The 24,718-nt window shown below is 51.9% G+C and overlaps 3 protein-coding genes across 3 annotated transcripts; 2 read left to right on the top strand and 1 right to left on the bottom strand.

The window, feature by feature from the left end:
- The first annotated feature begins 13 nt into the window (after positions 1–13).
- LOC306808644 (uncharacterized protein) lies at positions 14–6,689 on the top strand. Its single transcript, XM_079319398.1, has 12 exons — positions 14–382; positions 1,159–1,550; positions 1,783–1,893; positions 2,339–2,473; positions 2,660–2,764; positions 3,218–3,326; positions 3,482–3,626; positions 4,024–4,073; positions 4,196–4,330; positions 4,694–4,805; positions 5,317–5,383; positions 6,478–6,689. Exons 1-12 carry the CDS (start codon positions 87–89, stop codon positions 6,567–6,569), a joined length of 1,749 nt encoding a protein of 582 aa, XP_079175524.1. The 5' UTR covers positions 14–86; the 3' UTR covers positions 6,570–6,689.
- Positions 6,690–8,363: 1,674 nt separating this feature from the next.
- On the top strand, positions 8,364–14,994 carry RBM41 (RNA binding motif protein 41). Its single transcript, XM_079318792.1, has 7 exons — positions 8,364–8,461; positions 9,091–9,207; positions 9,305–9,497; positions 12,058–12,262; positions 13,178–13,548; positions 14,130–14,277; positions 14,627–14,994. Exons 1-7 carry the CDS (start codon positions 8,454–8,456, stop codon positions 14,782–14,784), a joined length of 1,200 nt encoding a protein of 399 aa, XP_079174918.1. The 5' UTR covers positions 8,364–8,453; the 3' UTR covers positions 14,785–14,994.
- A 266-nt stretch (positions 14,995–15,260) lies between these two features.
- Positions 15,261–21,293, bottom strand: LOC306808323 (uncharacterized protein). The gene is made up of 12 exons (XM_079318781.1): positions 20,920–21,293; positions 19,751–20,142; positions 19,408–19,518; positions 18,824–18,958; positions 18,536–18,640; positions 17,974–18,082; positions 17,674–17,818; positions 17,227–17,276; positions 16,970–17,104; positions 16,208–16,319; positions 15,744–15,810; positions 15,261–15,470 (listed from the first exon to the last, which is right to left on the bottom strand). Exons 1-12 carry the CDS (start codon positions 21,219–21,221, stop codon positions 15,379–15,381), a joined length of 1,755 nt encoding a protein of 584 aa, XP_079174907.1. The 5' UTR covers positions 21,222–21,293; the 3' UTR covers positions 15,261–15,378.
- Between the last annotated feature and the right edge of the window lie 3,425 nt (positions 21,294–24,718).

The following is a 24,718-nucleotide window of genomic DNA, read 5'->3' on the forward strand; positions in this document are numbered from 1 at the left end:
GCGGTGACGCCATCGCCGCGCGCGCCGTCGCCGAGCCGCCGCCGCGCCCGCCGCAGCTCGGCCCGCGCCGCCGCCGCCGCCGCGCCATGAGCCAGTTCAGCTTCGGGGCGGCCGCGCCCGCCGCCGCCTCCAGCGCCTTCAGCCTGGGCGCGCCCCGCGCCGCCGCCACCACCGCGGCCACCAGCGGCTTCTCTTTCTCCGCGCCCGCCGCCGCCTCCGGCGGCTTCAGCTTCGGCAGCGCGGCGCCGGCGGCGGGCGGCGGCCAGCCCGCCGGGCTCTTCTCCTTCAGCAAGCCGGGCGCGGCCGCGCAGCCCTCCGGCTTCAGCTTCGGCTCGGCCGGCGCGGCCCCCGCGGCCCCGGCAGCCGCCGCCTTCCCGCTGGGGTGAGAGCCCGGGGCGCGGGCGGCGGGAGGAGCGAGCGGCGGCGGGGGAGCTCCCGCGGCTGCGGGGCGAGGGCTCTGCGGGGACTCTGCACCGGCGAGCCTTGCTCCTGTGCCTGCGGCACCCGGCACCGATCGCCCCGTTGGGCGAGTGCTCAGCGAGCCCCGGCACCTGTTCCGGGGATGCTTTCATGGGGCAGCGCTTACACGTGCTGGGAAGGAGATGTCCCACGGTTCCGTCTGGAACTGGCGTGAACGCGCGTGCACAAAGAAATGCTAAAGCTCTGCTGCCGAATATAAAACGTCGTGTTTTTTCTGAGCCGAATCTGGAGTGCTCTGCCTGTTTCCTAGGCACTTTGGGAGTGATTTGTCGTTAAGGAAAGGCTGCGAGTTCTGGAGCGGTTCTGCAGAACTGCTGCTGTCAGAGCTTGCCAGATGGGAGCTGTGGGAAGGGAGCTCAAATGGGGACGTGCAGAAAAAAACCAGTCTTGTGTAGAGCGAGTGAAAATGGTGAGCTGAGAGAAGGAGCAGCTTCACATACACTGCCATAAAATGTCCTGTGGTGCCTGGGTGGGTGGAGGTAATGAAGGGAGAGTCAGGAGAAAGAGCCCTGACGGGGGATGGCAGGTGCCAGCAGCTGGATGGAGTCTGTTGTCAGAACTGGACACAAGCCTGTGCAAGGGAGGCTTCTGCTGTCAGCAAGTGGTCATGGAGAAAGCCTGCTGTGTACTTGAGTGGATGTGTGTCTCAAGCAGATTTTCTTCTCTTTTTTTCCCTAGTGCAAACACCCCGAAAGTGAACTTTGGAGCCAGCACTGCCACTTCAGCTGCTGGAATCACGGGGGGCTTTTCTTTCGGTTCCCCTGCCGCAACCAGCACACCCTCGAGCCAGGCAGCAGCCCCGACTGGCTTCACCTTTGGCTCTGCTGCCGGCAGCAGCAGCAGCAGCAGCTCGGCTCCCTCTGGGGCCACAGGAGGGTTCACCTTCTCCAGTGGCAGCACGGCCCCGGCAGGAGCAGCCGCCTTCAGCGCCGGCACCGCGGCTCCACAGGCAACGTCCGCAGGGCCGACCTTTGGCACGGCCCCCGCGGCTGCTGCCACCAGCAGCACGGCCACCCTGGCAGCTGCCACCCCGTCAGCAGCGCCCTTCAGCCTTGGGGGGCAGCCCGCAGGTGGGGACAGGGCTGGGGGGCAGCTGGGGGCTGGGAGCCTTTGGCAGGGGGGAATCTGAGGGTGGAGTGCAGCTCTGCAGCCTCTGGCTTCTGCTGGGGCAGGATGGAGCGAGGGGCTGGAGCCAGAGGTGTTTCTCATTGGCCTCTCCAGGGTGGCCAGTGCTGAGGAGCAATTGCTCTTTATCCTTTAGTAGGAAGAAAGTCCATCTTGTCCTTTTGCTCCTGCTTCCAGGTCTAACCTTTGGGGCACTGCCTTCAACAGCAGCCGCCAGTACAACCACGGCAACGCTGACCACAAGTACCAGCCAGGCACCCACCCTCACCTTTGGAACCAAGCTGGGAGGTAGGAAGCTGTTCTAGAAAAGAGTTCCTCAAGGCTTTGTGAAATCTGCAGTCCTCCTGGCAATATTTGTGTGTTGGAAGTAGACAAATATCTTATACTGGGGTGGTGAAGGGACCAGAAGCGTTTGTTCCTGTCAGTTTGCTCTGGCACTGGGGATCTGTGACAGCTCCCAGACCTTTGGACAGCATGTCCTGTGTTTCTGATGGTGTCCCACATGCCAGACTCTGTTCTGTGCTTGTGTGGGGAGCACAGTGGAAGAGAAGCAGTATCTTAAGTGGCACATTGTGAAAGTAAGGGAGTGGAGGGAGCATCAGAGAAAAAGGCAGTTAAAATGCTGACATCCCCAAGAGCCAGGGCAGTTTGTGTCACCCTCCCAGCAGGGTTAAGCAGTGGGTGGGAGCTCAGCATGCTCTGCCTGTTCACATGGAGCTGTTTGTCTCTGCAGTCACATCCACAGCTGCCAGCACAGCCTCCACCACCAGCACCAGCTCAGTGCTGGGCTCCACAGGCCCCTCCTTGTTTGCATCTGCGGCCACTTCTTCAGCCCCAGCCTCCTCCACCAGCACCACGGGCCTCTCACGTGAGTCTCTGCAGCAGCTTTGTCCCTGGGCCAGTCAAGGAGCAGCGTGGCTGCTGCTGCTGCTGCTGCTGTGGCTGCTGGAGCTGCTGCTGCAGTGGGAGCTGGGAGCAGGCTGGGCACAGCTTTTCCAGGGGACCCTGCATTTCATGGCTTAGGTAACCTGTTAATGGTGTCTTCTCTCTACAGTTGGTGCCACTTCCACTGGCTCCACTGGCACAGCCAGTCTGGGCACACTTGGCTTTGGATTAAAAGTTCCTGGAACAACAGCTGCCACAACAAGCACAGCCACTGGTAGGAACGAGATGCTGAAAGGCACTGAAGAGAAGGGAGTTTGAATGCAGTGCTCTGTAGAAGTGTAAAGGGCAATGTGAGAGTAGAGGCACAGCAGTTATGATTTGGAAAGCCCTGGAGTAACTGAAAACAGCACAGTTTGTCTTTCTCTGATCCTTTTCCATCTCTTGGTGAAAACATAAATGTTCTCTCATCTGCTGCAAAGGAGCAGGGGTGGAGCTGGGTGTGCTGGTAGTTATTAGCCCTAACAGTAAAATTTGAGGATATTGACAGGGGTGTGGGCTAGGGATGTTTTCATTCCCTCCTTGCCAGAGGTGGGATTTGCTGCTGTTCCCTTCAGAGGGATGTAGTGCAGCTCCTGCAGCCATGGGCAGTGCACCCTGGGCCTGTTCTGTGTTTGTGAGGTACCAGGTGTGTGCTCTTCTGTTGCTTGACTTGAATCTCCTCCTGCAGGGACTACTTCTGCTTCTGCCTTTCCTTTGAGTCTGAAGCCATTGACTACAACTGGTGCCATTGGAGCTGTGACCTCCACAGCTGCCATAACCACAACCAGCACAACCAGGTGGGTGTTTTGTGCCCAGGGACCATTTCCTGCCTGGGGCAGGAGCAGCTGCAGTGTCCATGCTGGGATCTGGAGGAGCAAGGGGAAATGAGTGGGTGTTGTGGAGTTTCTCTTTGCTGACCTTGTGTCCTGTGCTGCCCCTCACTCCCTCTCAGTGCCCCCCCAGTGATGACTTATGCCCAGCTGGAGAGTTTGATAAACAAGTGGAGCCTGGAGCTGGAAGACCAAGAGAAGCATTTCCTCCACCAAGCCACACAGGTCAATGCCTGGGACCGGATGCTGATAGAGAATGGAGAGAAGGTGAGCTGCCCTCCGGGGGAACCTCATTCTGCTTGCTCAGGTCCTTGAAGGCCTCATTGTTACAAGCCATCCAGTGGGAATTTCTTCTTGGAAAAGCAGAAACAGATGTGAGCTCCACCTGGGTGCTTTTCACAGTGTCTCTGTGTGTCTGTCCTGGCCTTTAGGCCTTGGAGCTTGGAAATGTGTTCTGTGACTTTGCTCTGTGATGCCAAGTTCTCTTAGGGGGATCATTCCAAGCTGACCCTCCCTTATTCCATCTTTGGTCTGTAAATCTTTATGTACCCATCTGTTGTTTCCAGTAGAACTTGCATGGTGCTGCTTTCTCTCTCCCACCTCTCTTCTTTGGAGAGAGGACTTCTTGGTTTTCAAGGTGTAATGAAATGTCTTCTGCTTCCAGATTACTTCATTACACAGAGAAGTAGAGAAGGTGAAGGTTGATCAGAAGAGGTAGGAGCCTGTGAGCACCTGAAATGATTGAATTTCTTCTCTGCATTGTCCTGCCTGCTTGTGTGACAGCTGTGCAATGTCTGCACCATGAAAGGGAAGCAGTTGGCATTTTCTCTTTGCAGACTGGATCAGGAGCTGGACTTCATTCTGTCCCAGCAGAAGGAGCTGGAGGACTTGCTGACCCCTCTGGAGGAGTCTGTGAAGGAGCAGAGTGGGACCATCTACCTGCAGCACGCGGATGAGGAACGGGAGAGGACGTGAGGCACAAACCTGCTGGGGCTGGGGGATGAGCACAGTGCTGTGCTCACAGCAGTCTGAGGAGACACAGCTGGAATGTGGGACAGGATTCCACAGTCAGTGGCTGCTGTCAGATATTTAATCCTGTTTCACACGTGGCAATTCAGATTTTACACATAGTCCTGCACACTGTTGCTTGTCTCTGTCTCTGTGTAGATCAAGGGAGACAGGGGTTGGCAGTCCCTTCATGTGGGTGATGGAGCTCTCTGCCAGCCTTGGCTGCAGATGTGGAAGCTCATTCTCATTGCCCAGAGCTGGTGTGACTCTGAGCAGGTCTTCCAAGTTCTCAAACATTCTGATGTTGTTTCCCTTGTGCTCTGCAGCTACAAACTGGCTGAAAACATCGATGCTCAGCTGAAGCGCATGGCACAAGATCTGAAGGACATCATTGATCACCTGAACACATCAGGAGGCCCAGCAGACACAAGTGACCCAGTAAATGCAAGCTTTTATTTAATATTGATGAAGAGGCAAAGGATATTGAAATAGTTCTAACTCTTCATTTGTCCCCATGTGGATACTCCATTCATACTTTTTCTTTATACTATTTTTATATCCCCATAAAACAAGATCTGAATAACCAGCTCTTTCTAAGGTCTATTTAATTGATTTTCATGCTCCTTGTGGCTTTACTGAAAAGATTTTCTTCAGTAAAAACTTCCCTTCTGTAATGCAGGCTGAGTCTTTCCGCATTCCTTTTGAATTTTGCCACTTCAAGCCTAAGCTGATCAATGTTCTGCTGGTTCCTTGGTCTGAGTTAAAATAACCCAAAGCCACTGATATGTCCTCTAAATTTTGCAAGAATTGTTGCCAAGAAGTAAAGTAGCAGCTTCCCTGGCAATGTCATTGCTGCCTTAGGGAAGCTGTGCAGGGAGAAACTTGCCTTTGACTCCTCTTGCTGTTCATGCAGTCTCACAACTGACTTGCTCCTTCTCTCTCTGCTCAGCTTCAGCAGATCTGTAAAATTTTGAATGCTCACATGGATTCCCTGCAGTGGATTGACCAGAACTCAGGTGAGATTTACCTTGCAGCCTTTTGGGAATGTGAATGGAAAGCAGGAGCTTGTGTGTGAGTGTTTGAGAAATCTTCCTCCTCTCCTTCAGTGGCACTGTTCCTTCTGGGTTTGAATTCTCCTACTTTCTTTGCCTGATTAGAGGCCTCTGATGAGAAATTCCTCCTGGCAAGTGCTGGTGTTTTACCAAAAAAATCCCTGCTTGAAATACATCAGTGCAAAGCACAGAACTTGAAAACCTTATTCTTCATTCTGTCAAACTAATGTTAAATAGCTCAACTTCTGAGTGTGGGGTTTGCCTGTTACCATCCTCACTCTGAAAACAGAAAAGCCAGAGTTAGGTAACATGGAGCAGATCTGCAGGTGAGGTAGCTCTGGAAGAATGTGAGAATTTGACAGCCTCAATAGCTTGAGATCCAGTGCAGAGCATGGAGTGTACTCAGGAGTGAACACTTGATAGGGGAGTGTCCGTTTCTGGTTTGGGATTCACATTTAACTCAGCCATACTAAAACAAGACAGAAAAAATGAACTTTTCTCCCAGGCAGTGCCTCCTGGTTGTGGAATTTTGTGCTGTTTGGATGTTAACTGGTAGCAGCCACACGGGGGCATGGCAGAATAAAGCAGCTCTCCTCTCAGCAGCCCCAGTTTGCACTGCCTGGCTGCAATGCTGTGAAATGCTCACACCTGGTGTAACTTCTTGTGTAAAACCAGGCCTGCTGTTCTCCATGCCCACACGGAATTATTGGCTTAGGTCAGGGTCTGATTAGGGGTTTTCTTTCAGAACACTTATGCTAAGATCCACATTCCAAACATGCTTTTTCAGGAAATCTGGTACAGCTCCTGTGCCACCTGAATTCTTTACAGAATGTGTGTGAAAATAGCTGTTTCCTTTAAATTTTCCTAGAAAGGAGACCCAGTTTTACCTCTGCCATTCAATAATGAAATTGTCTTACTGGCAGTGCTTTGGGCTGAGTTTTCCTCCTGCTTTGTCCACTGTCAAATCTGAGTGACTGTCAGCATTCTTTCTGCAGGCAAACCTGTGCAGGGTTGTGTTCTGGGGTGACTGTGACATTAATCCCTTGTTTCTCCCACAGCTGTGCTGCAGAGAAAGGTGGAAGAGGTGACAAAAGTTTGTGAGAGTCGCCGCAAGGAGCAGGAGCGCAGCTTTCGGATCACCTTTGATTGAAACATTCCCATGCTCACAGGATGTACATGAAACCTCCACAGAAAACAGGTGTTTGGCAGCTGAGGACTGAAACTTTTCTTTTCTTTTCTTACAATAAAATGTGTTGTTTGTTCAGATTTAGTCCTTGTGGTGTTGGAGTGGATTTCACCTGCTCCCATCAGAAACTGGATGAAGTTTGTGCTCTTTGTTCTTTAGCTGTGTCTGCAGACTGGTGAGAGAACAGAAATGCTGCCTTGGAGGGCTCTGCATGGTTTTGCACACTTTTGGAAGGAGGCTGCAGGGGTGGCTTCTGTGAGAAGCTGCCAGAAGCTTCCACCATGTCCAGCAGAGCCAGTGCCTGGTGGCTCCAAAACACAGACAAGTTGCTGGCCAGGGCTGGGCCAGTTAGAGATGGTGGTAATGCTTCTGTGAAACAGATTTAAGAAGAAAGAAAAATTTATGGCTCAGTTGTAATTATGGTCAGAGAAGAGCAGGGTGAAAGCGTGAGAGCAACAACTCTGTTGACACCAAGGTCAGTGGAGAAGGAGGGGAGAGGAAGAGATGTTCCAGGCACTGTTGATTCCTCTGCAGCCTGTGGTGAGGAGCGTGGTGAAGCAGCTGTGCTCCTGCAGCCCCTGGAGATCCACTGGGATGCAGAGATGCTCCTGCAGCCCCTGGAGGAGCCCCATGCCAGATCAGGGCATGCCTGAGAGGAGGCTGTGAGCCCCTGGTGAGGTGTCATTGAAGAACTCTGTGGCAGTGACCCACACTGCAGCAGTTTGAGGGGGTGCTTGAGAGATGGCCTCACATCAGACAAGTTCACAGCTGTCAGGAAAATTAATCCACAAACACCAGAGGTTTATGTCCAAAAAGGAGACAGAGGAGTCCTTTTACTTTATTCCAATAAAGGGAGAGGCCATGGGGCATTCCCCTGGGATCTCAAAATTTTTTTAACTTTTTATCCTGTTTTCCTGGCTTCATTTCCCTCTCTCCCTACTGGCTGAGGTACTTGAGAGGTACTTCCCAGAACACTTGATACATAAGATTCCCCTCTGACATATAACCCTCCCCTTTAATTTTTTAGTTCTTACAGAATTAATGGTTTTTCCCCATTACTTCTTTCAGCTTTCAATATCCAATTTCATTTGTCAGCAAACCTAGTGGTTGTAAAGGCAAATATATTTTTTCCCATTCATTTATCAATCAGTGGAATGCTTCCCATTGTTTCTTTTATATCTCAATGCTAGTCTTATCTACCAGCAGACCCACAGTTTGTAAAGACAAATCTGTCATCCCTCTCACAGAGAACTGTCTCCTGGACCTACAGTGCAGCAGGGGAATGACTCCTGCCCCTGAGCATCGGGAAAAACACGATGATGAACAAACCATGTGCGCCTTCCCGTCTCCCTGTGCTGCTGGGGGAGGAGGGATGGATGGAGGGGAAGGTGTTTCTAAGGGCTGATTTTACTTCCCATTATCCTGCTCTGCTTCAGTTAGTAATAAATGTATATTAATTTAATATACACTTATTACTATAAATTTAATTTATTAAATTTAATTTATATTAAATTTGATTAAATTTAATTTATATTAAACTCATTACTATAAATTTAATATAAATAACTAAATTAATAATTATACCTTTATTTATACCTCTAAGTTGAGCCTGTATCGCCCGTGACGGCATTTGATGAGAAATCTCTTCCGGTCCTTATCCCAACCCAAGAACCTCGCATTAAATTCTCTCTCCTGTGTTTATCTGCGGAGGGCACAGAGAGTCTCTGGGGGTGCCGGGCACCCCTCCCGGGCCAGCCCCGCCGAGGCTCGGCCGCGCTCCGGCCCCGCCGCTTCCCCCGTGCGCGCCGCTCCTTCCGGGGCGGGCTCGGAGCGCGGAGCGGCGGGGCCATGCGCCGGTGAGCGGGGATCCGCGGGGCCCGGGCTGCCCCGGCTGCCCTCAGGGGCTCGGCCCGTCCGCCGGGCACGGAGCGGGCCCGGTGCCACCCCAGCGCTCTTTGAGGGGCGGTGCGGGAGCGCGGCACGGAATCGGCCTGGCTCTGGGGATGGCCCCGCTCTGGGCAAGATCCCGCTCTGGTTCTGGGCACGGCCCCGCTCCGGCTCTGGGCTGGGTGGATTTGGGGACTGTCTGCTCCTGGAAAGGGAAGAGTGCTGTTGAAATTCACAGTTCCTCCTCCTCGGCGTCACGGTTTCATTTCTTTCTTCCCTAACTCATTTGAGACAATTCCAGTCGATAAAAAGGATTGCATATGATTTTAAAGTAAACAAGCACCCGCTCCCCCACCAATACAAAAATGCCCAAAGACTCCTCGGGGTGCTTTAATGTTTTCAAAGTAGTCCCAAATCGGTCAACTTTTCAAGTAATTTTAAATGGAGCTTTGCTCACGTAGTTTTAGTTCCTTTTTTAAAAAAAATCCTCCCTTTAAAACAGCCCAAGAGGTGGAAGAGCTGTAGCAAGGATGTGTTTTGAGCAGTGTTTCCCCTGTTGCCTTACTGACTGTGCCTGTGCTGTGGTTGTGTGCCCCAGGGTGAACAGCAGCCTGTCCAGTGATGAGCTTCTCCTGGAGGACTTGGAGACAGAAGGAGAAAGGCAGCTGAAAAGCCTCCTTCACCAGCAGCTTGACACCACTGTCTCCATCGAGCAGTAAGTCCTGATCTGGCCCAGGTTTGGGAGAGACCAGCCCCTTGCTGTCCTCATCAGTGCTGAGCTGTTTGTGCTGTTGTGTTGCTCTGCCTCACAGGTGCAAGTCAAAGCGGAGATGCTTTGCTCCTGCAGCTTTTTACAAACCTTTTGGGGAAGAGGCTGCAGGGGCTTTGTCCCTGTCACAGTTCCAGGCCCTGCAGGAGAGTGACAAAGAAACCTCCTCTCTCCGGGAGCTGGGGCTCTCCGACTCAGAGATTCTGCTGTGGAAGAACAGGGCTTCAGCAAGGAAGGTGGGCATGCTCTGCTCTCCTCAGTGGGGTCAGGCTCCTCTGATCCTCTGGCACACTGGTACAAAATTCCAGTCCTTTGTAAGCCATTGGTAAAGAATGGCCACTCCTTGTATCCCTTGACTTTAGCCCAATTCTGCATTTGTAGCACAAATCCTACATTTCTTCTGGCCTGTTTTCTTTGGTGGAATGATCAGTGTTAAAATATGTGGTGGAGACAGGAGTGGGTCCTTTGGAACACATGAATATATTTCTGCCTCTGCCTTGATTTCAAATCATTTCATCTGTTTACACCTGTGTATTTAAGGGATTTAAATACCAGAAGAGAAGGAGAAAATACTTCAAAGCACCTCCTTTGAGTATCCTGATAAATCCCTGGATCCCACTGCTGGTTTGGGATGGCTGTTTGTGGGAAGTGTTCTCCTTAGGGGCTTGCAGGTGCCTCAGGGGCCCTGGGACAGGCACAGCAGTGAAAATAGTGCAGAGCTGTCAGACCCAGTGTGTTGTGGCATACCTTGGCTCCTCCTTGGATGTTCTAGCAGGTTTTTCACCTTCACCCTTTTTTTTTAAATTCACATTCCAGAGACAAGAGGTTTTTGTGGTTGTTCTATGTCAGGTGCACTGGCATATCCTGCTCTTAATTTGCCAAACTAGAAAATGTAAATCAGGACTTGGGCTGATCCTTGGCTTCCCTCTGTCTCCTCTTCCTGAGTGATAGCTGTGTGCAGGAGAGTCTATGGTATCAGGGGTTTGCCTTTTTTCAGCTGAAGTCATTACTTTGGTGTTTAAATGCAAATCCAGCCCTGATTAAATCTTGCTGTAGGGAGGGGTGGTGCTTATTTAAGAATGAGAATCAATGTCATCAGTACCAGCTGTTATATTTGGTATGAAATGAATTCTGGGATGTTCAGAAAAAATGATGTGTATGGAAAATACTACTCTGACAGAAAAAAATGTTGACATCAGGGTATGTCTTGTACAGGTTCTGAGAGAAGAATATTTAGGGAGAAAACCCAAGTCAGGTGGTGATGAGCAGCTTTGGAGGTGGAGGCTCTGAGTGAAAGATTCCACCATGAGTGATGAATAATGTCAGCTGAGACAGAGAGAACTTCAGATTGCCTGGGGAGCTCTTGGCAAAGTACTGAGTGCAGATTTATGTTATTTTCAGCTGCTAAGTGGCTTCTTTTTTGAAAACAAAGTACAACAAATGATTTCCGGGAATTGCTTTTCTGTATAAACAGCCTTTTGTGCCTCAGGGAAGCTGTGAAATGGTGAATGGAAGAAGCTGTGCAGATGTGGGGCAGAGGTACCATGGGAAACTCTGTTAGGTTGTGCTCAGTGCAGGGAGAAAGTCTGGTTTCTTGCCCGAGGCAGAAGGATCTGCCACAGTAATTCTCAAACTGAATTTGAGAACAGAAAATCCACCCACAGCCCCATAAAAGCTTATTCTCTGTGTTCTGATTGAGGTGGATGAGGGAGCAGGAATGTCCTTCCAGAAGCTGGGGTGTGGTTTGTTTACCCAGGGATGCTCCCTCCTCTCAGGTGAGCTGTGCCAGAAGCCACAGAGGGTGATTTCAGGGTTTGTTGGGGTTTAGTTCTCAGGTTGCAGACTAAAAGCTTGGTAGAAATTGGAGCTCGGGGATGCTGTAGGTGTGGGGAAAGAATTGCCAGAGGATGGTTGTGCAGTCACTGAAGGTGGCTGTGGAAAATGGCTGTAGCTGTCAAGCAGCAGGGACAGGGAGAGGGAAGCAGCACAGACAGGTCATGAGAAAGGAGCTGTTCCTCTGAAACACTCGTCTTAGAAAATTAGGATTTTAGTTACTTTGCTGAAAATAATTAGAAGGGAGTAGTTATCTGAAACTTAAATAATTGATTGTCTGCCATTTTATGTTTGCTCAGCTGTGCTTACAATGGGAAAAGACAAAACTAATGAGCAGAGCCAAAGAAACATAGACAATGCAACCAGAAACACTTTCTTTGGAAAATTGGAGTATCCCTAGAAATCATCTGTATTGTCATTGATAGAAAAGGTCAAGAGTTTAGGGTGAGGAAGACTCACCTTACTTCCTTCTTTTAAGACCCCTCCCCACTAAAATGACCCCAGACTTAATTTAAGAAGTCAATCACGCATACTTATTAGCTATTCAAGCTAATTACCAAAGGAAGCGGGGTGGGTGCTGGTATTTTGAATATGTATTTGCTTAAATCCTTTGCCAATAAAGAGTGGTCTGTGATCACCTGTGATTTTGCAGTGATATTAGAGGATTATCTCACGGTGCTGCCCAGCGCTGACTAAACATACACTTTCTAACTTTAAACTGTTAGAGAGTCTTTTGTCTGTCACAGCTGAGTGTTAGACCAATACTCGTATTTTGGTAAATCACTTCCACTTCCCTCCAGAACTGAACTCGCTGCCTGCTTGTATTTGTCCTGCCCTTACAGTAACAGGACTCTTGGTGCCCTGGGGGCTGGTTCCTAATGGCAGCGCCGCCGGGCTGGGCTGTGCCATTGCCCTGAGAAGGAGGTGTGTGCCATGGCTGAGCCGTGCTGCTTTGCTCTGCAGGGCTCTGGGCTGGGGGCAGCCCCCGAGGCCACGCAGGAGCGGCTGGATGCCATCCGGGAGAAGCTGGAGGAGCGCCGGCGCATCCTGGCGCTGCCGCAGAGGTTTGCGGGCAGCAAGCAGCTGAGCCGGCGGGAGATGGAGATCGAGAACGCCCTTTTCCAGGGAACAGACAGACACTCCTTCCTCCGGGCCCTCTACCACCAAGGTCTGTGGGCTCAGGGCTCTTCTTGGCTCCAGCACACAGCCTGGGTGGGAGCCTGACACATTTCTGTCTGTCCCTGAAGATGTGGTTCTGCTTTGGTACTGTGTGGGAGGAGATATTTTCCTCTCTTACAGGAGCAGACAGTTGGTTCTGTGAAGGGTTTAATATAGAGGTTTTAAAGTCCATTTCTGGAGAGTGTGGATCTTCTTGATGTGTTGCATGTAGTGCAGACCTGCTGAGGGTGTGGGAGAAGAGCCAGGGTGATGCTTTGGTTAGAGCTTCGAGGTCTGAGTTATACAAAGTGCCTGTGTGGAACTGGAGATTGCTTCCTTCACCCCCTTCAGTTACCTCAGAGAAGGAACAAAGGCACAGAGCCAGGTAAGAGGAGGAATAACTTGTTAAAGCCTCATCCCTGAAGTAGAATTGGATCCAGTTGAAGGCTGGGAGGTGCTGCTCTTACATTTGTGCTCATTTCCATTGAAGAGAATTAAAAGAGATCATTGATCAGTCCATGTCAGGGATCATCTTTAAACCCAGGAGCTTAATCTGATGTCCTTGAAAGCAAAATGTTTCTATTCCATGTAGTGGTACAGGAAGGCAGAGTGGTCCATCCTGGCCACACATGCAGGAGGAGGAAGGTGTGTTGAAGGAGTCACTGGCAAGTGCTTGAAATATGGCTGCAGATAAGCAAGTGAGGGCATCTGAAGAAAAGAGCTCTGATGTGGCATGGGTGGAGCTGCTACACTCTGCAGGTTCTTCCTGAGCTGGGGAACCTGCACTTGCTGGGGCTGCTCTTGTTTTAAACAACCTGCAGAGGCTGGGGTGAAACAGGGTTTCTCTTTTCTGTGTCTCATCTTGCAGTCTGTGTGTTTTCCAGGTTATTTGTGATAGTTACCACCTATCTCTGTTATGAATTAGATGACACTCAGAAGAGGGGAACAGATGAAAAGGACCCCATGGTTCATCTGGACAGTGTTTACCAAGAGCTGCTGAGCAAGAAGTGCCCTGAAAAAGTCCAGTCTGCTACAAGTGACCCCTGCTTGTCCCCAGCCCCACAGGGGGCTGTGACTGAGGAGTCATCACTTCCAGACCAGGAGGAGCAAGCAGAACAGGCAGCAAGTCCCAGTGTTTCTGCAACAAAGCCCCACCAGTCCCCTCCAAGGCCTGTGGTTATCAAAGAGCCAGTTGAGTTTGTCCCAGAGGAGGAGATCCTCAAGAACCGCCTCTCAGAGGAGGAACTCCGGAAAATACCCAGGTTCTCATCCTACCATCCAGGGGAGCCCAGCAAGGTAAGCTGAGATGAGCCAGCTTCTTTCCTTGCTCAGCAGGATGCCCTGCAGCCCTGGCAGTGTGCAAAGGCTCCTCTTTGCTGTTGCCTTGTGGTTGCTTGGTTGATCCTCTGGGCCCAGGGGGAGAGCAGCCTCCACTCTTGGGGGAAAAAGGAACCTTGCGCTCTGATGGGAAGTCACCAGCCTGGCAAAGAGTTGCACTTGTGAGCACAGCCCTCCCTGGCTCCAGCAGATCACCTGTCAAGATGTGCTCTGTCTGTTCAGGCATGGCTGAGGCCTGCTGCCACCTTACTAAAACCGTGCCTGTTTGGTAGCTGGAGATTATTGTGTTTATAAATAAACTGAACTGTTTTATAATAAACTGAAACTGTCAGTGCTTGATGCAGGCAAGCAGGATGATGTCTTGAGTTTAGAGCTGCCTTTCTTCTGTACACCCACCTGTCCTCTAAGTGCCATCATTAGCTTGTGAGTGTGAGGGTTGAGCAAATTCACACCTTGAACTGTAATGACTTGGGACCAGGCTGAAAGGTGTCTTTGCATGGCAAAGGCTGGCTGACCAACCCTCTGTGTCTCTGTTTCAGGTGCTGTATTTGAAGAACCTGGGCCCCCGAGTGACAGTGAAGGACCTGGTGTCCTTGTTTGCTCGGTTCCAGAGGGAGGACAGCCCACTGATCCAGTTCCGCCTCCTGAGCGGCCGGATGAGGGATCAGGCCTTTATCACCTTCCCTGGTGAGTTACTGCCTCGTGCCTCTCAGTTCTTCCCAGGCTCCCAGAGGTGTCACATCCTCCTGCAGGGCACTATGCTGCTGCCAAGCCTGCTTTCCAGGGAGAAGCAGGGGAATTCACTCCTTTCTGTTCCTGTTGTGCTATGGTCCTTTCCCTGAGCTTGAAGAGATGTAGCAGGGCAGAAGTGATATGTGGTCTGTCACATGCAGTGTTCATTCAGCTTGTCAGTGGGGCTGGAGGGTCCCCTCACTGCACTAGAGTGGCCATCAGATGGGAACACCCATAGAACACCCTGTGTCCCTGTGCCAGCACCTGCTGGGTGCCCTGTGCCCACTGTGCCCTCTCGTTGCAGACACAGAGTCAGCCCAGAGTGCCCTGCAGCTGCTGAACGGGTACCAGCTGCAGGGGAAGCCCCTGGTGATCGCCTTTGGGAAAAGCGGGAAGCATTTGCCAGAGGCTGACTCCACCCTCCCCAGCTCCTCTGCTGCAGAGAACCCTCCTGCCACGTGAGGGATGGGGAACCTGCCTTGTGGATTTCAGTGAGCTTGGGAAATCTCTGGTTGAACCTGGGACAATGAAGGAACCAATGTGCAGGTCCAGTGATCTCAGAGTGAGGGAGAGCTGGCAAGTGGGCTCTTCTTGAGAGATGGGCCCTGCCTGTACAACGTTGTGGCAAGGAGGAAAGAGGCCAGATAAATAAATGTACTTATTGTGATATTTATTTAGTGTGTGCTTATGTTTATAGTCCACAAGTCCCCTACAGCCACGTGTGCTGTGCTCTGCTGCTGCAGGACTGTGTCCATATTTCAGTTCTGGGAGCCTCCCAGGGCTGCTGGCTCCCCTGCAGACAGAGAATGCCCCAAGCCCTCCAGAGCAACATTTGTGAACCTCACCAGGCTGCAGGCAGAGCTAAAGCACAGAGACCACACTTCCCACAAAGACTTCAGGCAGTTTCTCAGCTTCTGTCATACACACCCCAGACTGTCTTTGGAACAAACAACATATTTTATTCCAAGAAAAGAAACAAAGTCAGGTCATCATTCAGACCTCAAACACCTGTTTTCTGTGGAGGTTTCATGTACATCCTGTGAGCATGGGAATGTTTCAATCAAAGGTGATCCGAAAGCTGCGCTCCTGCTCCTTGCGGCGACTCTCACAAACTTTTGTCACCTCTTCCACCTTTCTCTGCAGCACAGCTGTGGGAGAAACAAGGGATTAATGTCACAGTCACCCCAGAACACAACCCTGCACAGGTTTGCTCGCAGGATAAAGAAAAACATTTTTTTGGTAAAACACCAGCAATTGCCAGGAGGAATTTCTCATCAGAGGCCTCTATTCAAGCACTGCAGGAGAATTCAAACCCAGAAGGGACAGTGCCACTGAAGGAGAGGAGGAAGATTCCTCAAACACTCACACACAAGCTCCTGCTTTCCATTCACATTCCCAAAAGTCTGCAAGGTAAATCTCACCTGAGTTCTGGTCAATCCACTGCAGGGAATCCATGTGAGCATTCAAAATTTTACAGATCTGCTGAAGCTGAGCAGAGAGAGAAGGAGCAAGTCAGTTGTGAGACTGCATGAACAGCAAGAGGAGTCAAAGGCAAGTTTCTCCCTGCACAGCTTCCCTAAGGCAGCAACAACATTGCCAGGGAAGCATGTGCAGCAAAGCTGCTACTTTGCTTCTCCTTAGCAGCAAGAGAACTGCACAGTTTAGATGATATGGCTGTGGCTTTGACTTATTTTAATTCAGGCATAGGAACCAGCAGAACATTGATCAGCTTAGGCTTGAAATGGCAAAATTCAAAATGAATGTGGAAAAACTGTGCAATACAGAAGGGAAATATTTACCGAATAAAAAAAGTTGCTGATACAGCCATAAGGATCATCAAAATCAATTTATTATAACTCATAAAAAAATAAAAGCTTGCATTTACTGGGTCACTTGTGTCTGCTGGGCCTCTTGATGTGTTCAAGTGCTCAGTGATGTCCTTCAGATCTTGTGCCATGCGCTTCAGCTGAGCATCGATGTTTTCAGCCAGTTTGTAGCTGCAGAGCACAAGGGAAACAACATCAGAATGTTTGAGAACTTGGAAGACCTGCTCAGAGTCACACCAGCTCTGGGCAATGAGAATGAGCTTCCACATCTGCAGCCAAGGCTGGCAGAGAGCTCCATCACCCACATGAAGGGACTGCCACCCCCTGTCTCCCTACATCTATGGACAATATAGAGAGTAGAGAACTTCCTGGAAAACTTTGTGGGAACTAAAGGAAGCAGCAAACCTGGATTCAAGGTTCCTCATCTCTTGAATCACTCAAACACTGCTTTCAATTACCCTGCTATAATGCATCACTAAAGGCTTATGAGGATGCTTGTGCCACACACAGTTCACTCTGCTCTCATCACTTCTGTCACTGAAGAATAATTAATTTTCTGAGATTATGCCAAAATTAGTAACCTCTTCCTAGACAGTTGATTACACCAACTTCCAAAGAGCTTTTAATGCTGTTTCAAGGGCTTCCATTCACAGTTCTAGTTTCTAATGTGTAAAATCTGAATTGCCATGTGTAAAACGATTAAATATCTGACAGCAGCCACTGACTGTGGAATCCTGTCCCACATCCCAGCTGTGTCTCCTCAGACTGCTGTGAGCACAGCACTGTGCTCATCCCCCAGCCCCAGCAGGTTTGTGCCTCACGTCCTCTCCCGTTCCTCATCCGCGTGCTGCAGGTAGATGGTCCCACTCTGCTCCTTCACAGACTCCTCCAGAGGGGTCAGCAAATCCTCCAGCTCCTTCTGCTGGGACAGAATGAAGTCCAGCTCCTGATCCAGTCTGCAAAGAGAAAATGCCAACTGCTTCCCTTTCATGGTGCAGACATTGCACAGCTGTCACACAAGCAGGCAGGACAATGCAGAGAAGAAATTCAATCATTTCAGGTGCTCACAGGCTCCTACCTCTTCTGATCAACCTTCACCTTCTCTACTTCTCTGTGTAATGAAGTAATCTGGAAGCAGAAGACATTTCATTACACCTTGAAAACCAAGAAGTCCTCTCTCCAAAGAAGAGAGGTGGGAGAGAGAAAGCAGCACCATGCAAGTTCTACTGGAAACAAGAGATGGGTACATAAAGATTTACAGACCAAAGATGGAATAAGGGAGGGTCAGCTTGGAATGATCCCCCTAAGAGAACTTGGCATCACAGAGCAAAGTCACAGAACACATTTCCAAGCTCCAAGGCCTAAAGGCCAGGACAGACACACAGAGACACTGTGAAAAGCACCCAGGTGGAGCTCACATCTGTTTCTGCTTTTCCAAGCAGAAATTCCCACTGGATGGCTTGTAACAATGAGGCCTTCAAGGACCTGAGCAAGCAGAATGAGGTTCCCCTGGAGGGCAGCTCACCTTCTCTCCATTCTCTATCAGCATCCGGTCCCAGGCATTGACCTGTGTGGCTTGGTGGAGGAAATGCTTCTCTTGGTCTTCCAGCTCCAGGCTCCACTTGTTTATCAAACTCTCCAGCTGGGCATAAGTCATCACTGGGGGGGCACTGAGAGGGAGTGAGGGGCAGCACAGGACACAAGGTCAGCAAAGAGAAACTCCACAACACCCACTCATTTCCCCTTGCTCCTCCAGATCCCAGCATGGACACTGCAGCTGCTCCTGCCCCAGGCAGGAAATGGTCCCTGGGCACAAAACACCCACCTGGTTGTGCTGGTTGTGGTTATGGCAGCTGTGGAGGTCACAGCTCCAATGGCACCAGTTGTAGTCAATGGCTTCAGACTCAAAGGAAAGGCAGAAGCAGAAGTAGTCCCTGCAGGAGGAGATTCAAGTCAAGCAACAGAAGAGCACACACCTGGTACCTCACAAACACAGAACAGGCCCAGGGTGCACTGCCCATGGCTGCAGGAGCTGCACTACATCCCTCTGAAGGGAACAGCAGCAAATCCCACCTCTGGCAAGGAGGGAATGAAAACATCCCTAGCCCACACCCCTGTCAATATCCTCAAATTTTACTGTTAGGGCTAATAACTACCAGCACACCCAGCTCCACCCCTGCTCCTTTGCAGCAGATGAGAGAACATTTATGTTTTCACCAAGAGATGGAAAAGGATCAGAGAAAGACAAACTGTGCTGTTTTCAGTTACTCCAGGGCTTTCCAAATCATAACTGCTGTGCCTCTACTCTCACATGGCCCTTTACACTTCTACAGAGCACTGCATTCAAACTCCCTTCTCTTCAGTGCCTTTCAGCATCTCGTTCCTACCAGTGGCTGTGCTTGTTGTGGCAGCTGTTGTTCCAGGAACTTTTAATCCAAAGCCAAGTGTGCCCAGACTGGCTGTGCCAGTGGATCCAGTGGAAGTGGCACCAACTGTAGAGAGAAGACACCATTAACAGGTTACCTAAGCCATGAAATGCAGGGTCCCCTGGAAAAGCTGTGCCCAGCCTGCTCCCAGCTCCCACTGCAGCAGCAGCTCCAGCAGCCACAGCAGCAGCAGCAGCAGCCACGCTGCTCCTTGACTGGCCCAGGGACAAAGCTGCTGCAGAGACTCACGTGAGAGGCCCGTGGTGCTGGTGGAGGAGGCTGGGGCTGAAGAAGTGGCCGCAGATGCAAACAAGGAGGGGCCTGTGGAGCCCAGCACTGAGCTGGTGCTGGTGGTGGAGGCTGTGCTGGCAGCTGTGGATGTGACTGCAGAGACAAACAGCTCCATGTGAACAGGCAGAGCATGCTGAGCTCCCACCCACTGCTTAACAACCCTGCTGGGAGTGTGACACAAACTGCCCTGGCTCTTGGGGATGTCAGCATTTTAACTTCCTTTTCTTCTGATGCTCCCTCCACTCCCTCTCTTTCACAATGTGCCACTTAAGATTGTGCTTCTCTTCCACTGTGCTCCCCACACAAGCACAAAACAGACTCTGGCATGTGGGACACAATCAGAAACACAGGACACGCTGTCCAATGGCTCTGGGAGCTGTCACAGATCCCCAGTGCCAGAGGAAACTGACAGGAACAAACACTTCTGGTCCCTTCACCACCCCAGTATAAGATATTTGTCTACTTGCAACACACAAATATTGCCAGGAGGACTGCAGATTTCACAAAGCCTTGAGGAACTGTTTTCTAGAACAGCTTCCTACCTCCCAGCTTGGTTCCAAAGGTGAGGGTGGGTGCCTGGCTGGTACTTGTGGTCAGCGTTGCCGTGGTTGTACTGGCGGCTGCTGTTGAAGGCAGTGCCCCAAAGGTTAGACCTGGAAGCAGGAGCAAAAGGACAAGATGGACTTTCTTCCTACTAAAGGATAAAGAGCAATTGCTCCTCAGCACTGGCCACCCTGGAGAGGCCAATGAGAAACACCTCTGGCTCCAGCCCCTCGCTCCATCCTGCCCCAGCAGAAGCCAGAGGCTGCAGAGCTGCACTCCACCCTCAGATACCCCCCTGCCAAAGGCTCCCAGCCCCCAGCTGCCCCCCAGCCCTGTCCCCACCTGCGGGCTGCCCCCCAAGGCTGAAGGGCGCTGCTGACGGGGTGGCAGCTGCCAGGGTGGCCGTGCTGCTGGTGGCAGCAGCCGCGGGGGCCGTGCCAAAGGTCGGCCCTGCGGACGTTGCCTGCGGAGCCGCGGTGCCGGCGCTGAAGGCGGCTGCTCCTGCCGGGGCCGTGCTGCCACTGGAGAAGGTGAACCCTCCTGTGGCCCCAGAGGGAGCCGAGCTGCTGCTGCTGCTGCTGCCGGCAGCAGAGCCAAAGGTGAAGCCAGTCGGGGCTGCTGCCTGGCTCGAGGGTGTGCTGGTTGCGGCAGGGGAACCGAAAGAAAAGCCCCCCGTGATTCCAGCAGCTGAAGTGGCAGTGCTGGCTCCAAAGTTCACTTTCGGGGTGTTTGCACTAGGGGAAAAAAAAAGAAGAAAATCTGCTTGAGACACACATCCACTCAAGTACACAGCAGGCTTTCTCCATGACCACTTGCTGACAGCAGAAGCCTCCCTTGCACAGGCTCGTGTCCAGTTCTGACAACAGACTCCATCCAGCTGCTGTCACCTGCCATCCCCCGTCAGGGCTCTTTCTCCTGACTCTCCCTTCATTACCTCCACCCACCCAGGCACCACAGGACATTTTATGGCAGTGTATGTGAAGCTGCTCCTTCTCTCAGCTCACCATTTTCACTCGCTCTACACAAGACTGGTTTTTTTCTGCTCGTCCCCATTTGAGCTCCCTTCCCACAGCTCCCATCTGGCAAGCTCTGACAGCAGCAGTTCTGCAGAACCGCTCCAGAACTCGCAGCCTTTCCTTAACGACAAATCACTCCCAAAGTGCCGAGGAAACAGGCAGAGCACTCCAGATTCGGCTCAGAAAAAACACGACGTTTTATATTCGGCAGCAGAGCTTTAGCATTTCTTTGTGCACGCGCGTTCACGCCAGTTCCAGACGGAACCGTGGGACATCTCCTTCCCAGCACGTGTAAGCGCTGCCCCATGAAAGCATCCCCGGAACAGGTGCCGGGGCTCGCTGAGCACTCGCCCAACGGGGCGATCGGTGCCGGGTGCCGCAGGCACAGGAGCAAGGCTCGCCGGTGCAGAGTCCCCGCAGAGCCCTCGCCCCGCAGCCACGGGAGCTCCCCCGCCGCCGCTCGCTCCTCCCGCCGCCCGCGCCCCGGGCTCTCACCCCAGCGGGAAGGCGGCGGCTGCCGGGGCCGCGGGGGCCGCGGGGGCCGCGCCGAAGCTGAAGCCGGAGGGCTGCGCGGCCGCGCCCGGCTTGCTGAAGGAGAAGAGCCCGGCGGGCTGGCCGCCGCCCGCCGCCGGCGCCGCGCTGCCGAAGCTGAAGCCGCCGGAGGCGGCGGCGGGCGCGGGCGCGGAGAAGGAGAAGCCGCTGGTGGCCGCGGTGGTGGCGGCGGCGCGGGGCGCGCCCAGGCTGAAGGCGCTGGAGGCGGCGGCGGGCGCGGCCGCCCCGAAGCTGAACTGGCTCATGGCGCGGCGGCGGCGGCGGCGCGGGCCGAGCTGCGGCGGGCGCGGCGGCGGCTCGGCGACGGCGCGCGCGGCGATGGCGTCACCGCGCCGCGCCCTGCCCCGCCCCGCGCCTTCCCGCCCTCGGCGCCCATTGGTGAGCGCGGCCGCCACTCGCGGCGCCGGGGTTTCGATTGGCTGTGGGGGAGTGAGGGGCGGGGCGTGAGCGCGTTGCTGTGGGGACGGGGGACGCGGGTGAGGGAGCGGGGACCGGAGACACCGGAGAGGGTGAGGGACAGGGGACACCGGGATAGGGTGAGGTACAGGGAACACCGGGCCGGGGAGCGGGGACACCGAGCCGGGGTGAGGGACAGGGGACACCGGGCCGGGGTGAGGGACAAGGGAGGGGACACCGAGGTGGGAGTGTGGGACAGGGGCTGCAGAGTGAGTGAGGGGCTGGGCCGCGGCTGCAGGAGCAGTGTCACCGGGCTGGCGGTGCAGGGTCAAGTGGCACCGGGTCAGGGATGTGGGACAGGGGGCACCAGGCGGAGTGTGCGGGATAAGGGACATGTACCTGTCAGTACAGGTCTCATTCAACAGGCCATGTTAAAATATGAATTTTTTATCAGTGCCTGCTTTCTTTGATCAGTGCCTGACCTCTTTTTTTCCTGTTTAAAATAACAGCCTTTCATTCCATAGGAATGTGTCCATTTAAATTAGATAATTTCTGGAGAATTGTGTGAGTTTTAGTTAAATGTGCTGATTGACTTACATTGGCAAAACTGCTAATCGTAAAATAAATTTACTCTCCAGAACTCCTGACCTGTTGCAGAACAAGAAGCTTTACTTCCTTACCAAAAGTTTCAGCTCAACGCTTAGAGGAAGAAACTGCTAGAATTTGGACAATTATCTGGATGTTGTTGAAGGAAAATTCTTTTCTCTGATCAAGAAATTCCAGGGTGCAACCAGTTCATACAGCTCGATGGCTGTTAGCTGTTGAAGTCCAGCATTCCATAAAGCCAGATAAGATAACCTTAATCATTAAGTATAAAGGAAATTTGCTGGCTCTGGAGGCCAAGAAGTTTGTTTTTATAACCTAGAAACTAGATAATAAAGGCACTTTTCAACAGAGAAGGAAGCAACATCAAATTTGGAAGCATTGTCTGAGGATGGAGATCTTAGATTGTGTTGGACAGTCCAGTGAAAACACCTGTGCAGTAGATGTGGCTGCCAGAAAAATGAGAGTTACATTTTAAACCCCTACATGCCAGATTTTTACTTTGTGCTTCAGGACACCAAGACAAATGTACAGTGGTGCCTAGAGAGAGCTTCTCCTAACACTGTTTCCATGTAACTGCTGGCTGTGCTGGTGCCTTCCCTTGGAATCAGCTGTTCCTAGTGGTCTGTGCTGCACACAAGGGTTACAGTGCATTTCTCTGTGCACTCCTCTGGGATTACCCCACCTTCTCAGGTGCTCTTGGGTCAGAGATACCAAGTTCTGCAAGTAGAACCAGTGCTGAGGACTATGCTCCATTGAGGTTGGAGGTATCAACAAGGTCATGTTGACCTGGATTTCTTATCAAAATCACTCTTGTGGAGATAAAAAAGACTGGTTATTGTCATAGGGACTAGTTTCTGAGGGGAACAGAAGTCCCAGTGCATGGACATTGGAAGCAAGGGCAGGTTACATAGGAAAATTAGGGAGATGCTGTTCACCATGCAGGGAGAAAATTCATGTGGCCAGAGCTTGATTAGTGTTCAAGCTTGCCAGCACTGTAAAGGACAGCAAAAAGGACTTGTAAAACTTGTTAACAGCAAAAGGAGGATCAGAGATAACCTCAGTCTGCAGTTGATGAGGTTAGACACCTTACAGATAGGGACATGGACAAAGCAGAGATGTTTAATTCCTCCTTTACCTCTGTCATTAACCTCACTGTTGGGCCCTGGCACCCCCAGAGCTCTGTGTTGAAGGACTGTGATTAGGAGCAGAATAAACTCCCAGCCAAAACTGAACTTGTTTGAGGCTTGCTGCTCCAGCTGGTTGCACATAAGTCTATGGGGAGTGATGGGGTTCATCCCAGGGTACTGGAAATGCTGGCCCTGTCATCACAGGATCTCTCTCCATTATTTTTTAAGTCTTGAGAGCCTGGAGAGGTCCCCACAGACTGGAAGCTGTCCAAAGTCCTATTTTTCAATACAGACAACAAGGAAGACCCTGGTAATTACAGCCCTGTCAGTCACACTTCAGTGCCTGGGAAAAGAGAGTTATTTTTCTGGGCATTATTGAAAAACACTTGAGAGACAACACAGTCTTTTGGCTTCCAGCAAGGAGCAGATTTCTGGCTGAGAAAATTTCTCTGGATAAATCTCTCATTCTTTATAAGTTTCAGGATGGGGGGAGGAGGGTGAGAGTTGAATTTATCTATGTATGTATATGTTTTGTGCTCCAGCAGCCCTTGCTGCTGTCCTGGCAGAAGGAGGTGACCTGCTCCCACACGGTGGCACTGCTGGCCTGGCTGTGTCCTGCTCGTGTCCCCACTGCCTGCCCAGGGAAGGGTCCTGAGCACAGTCCACTGGACCTTGGCATCTCACAGAACCACGGCTCTCTGCAGCTGGTTGGTGAATCAGACTGATCTGGGTCACCTTCTGCTCCTCCTTGCAGGATTTTGGGGAAGGGAGAAGGTGCTGGGTTACACCAGCACTGGAAACTGTGGTGAGAACAGTCCTGCTCATGCCTTGCTGGCTCAGGCAGCCATGGGGCCAAACACCTCCTGTTGCTCCTGCTTTCCCTGCTTCAGCTCCCCCCCACAACCCCCTTGCTTCTCCTCTGAACCACTTTTTCCAAACATAAACTCTCCACAGCACCTCTGCCCCCAAAGCCAGTTCATCCCTCTCCACACCCCTATAACTCCTCCACACTCTTCTTTCCTCCTATGCTTTTCTTTGTGCCCACATTCCTTCCCTCTTTGCCCAAGGCTACCTTTGAGAACACAGACTTGCAGGTGTGTTTCCTTTCCTTTCCTGAAGTCAGGCTTTGGATTGTTCCATAAATGGGTCAGATATCCAGGGCTCTGTCAGGTTCAAGGTCTGGCTGTGTTTGTGGACAAACAGCTGTGGTCTTGCAGGCTCTTCTGTGGCCATGCTGGGCTCTCTTTGTGGCTAACAGCCTGCCTGGCTTGGGCTAGAGCTCCGTGGTGCTGGGCTTGAGGATTTGAGCCCTGTGAGGCACTCGGGCATCCATCAGTCTGATCAGCCCACGCAGCTGCTAAACTGGGTCCCTGCCTGTGTTTTCCTCTGAGCGTGACTGTCTGTTTGTTAAATAATGTAGCGACACGAGGTTCCTTGAACTCAATTTATCTTCCCGTGTAGCCATGGGAACAGCCGGGGTGGTGACGCTGGGCTTGCTGTCAGATCTGCTGCAAGGCTCTGGGTCAGCCTGGATGAGCCCTGCTCCTTCCATTGTCCAAGCCTGGCAGCTTGTTTAGGCTTGTTTTTTTAGCCAGCAGCATGACTGTACCTTA

Source organism: Erithacus rubecula, assembly GCF_903797595.1.
Source record: "Erithacus rubecula genome assembly, chromosome: 15".
Lineage (NCBI taxonomy): Eukaryota > Metazoa > Chordata > Aves > Passeriformes > Muscicapidae > Erithacus > Erithacus rubecula.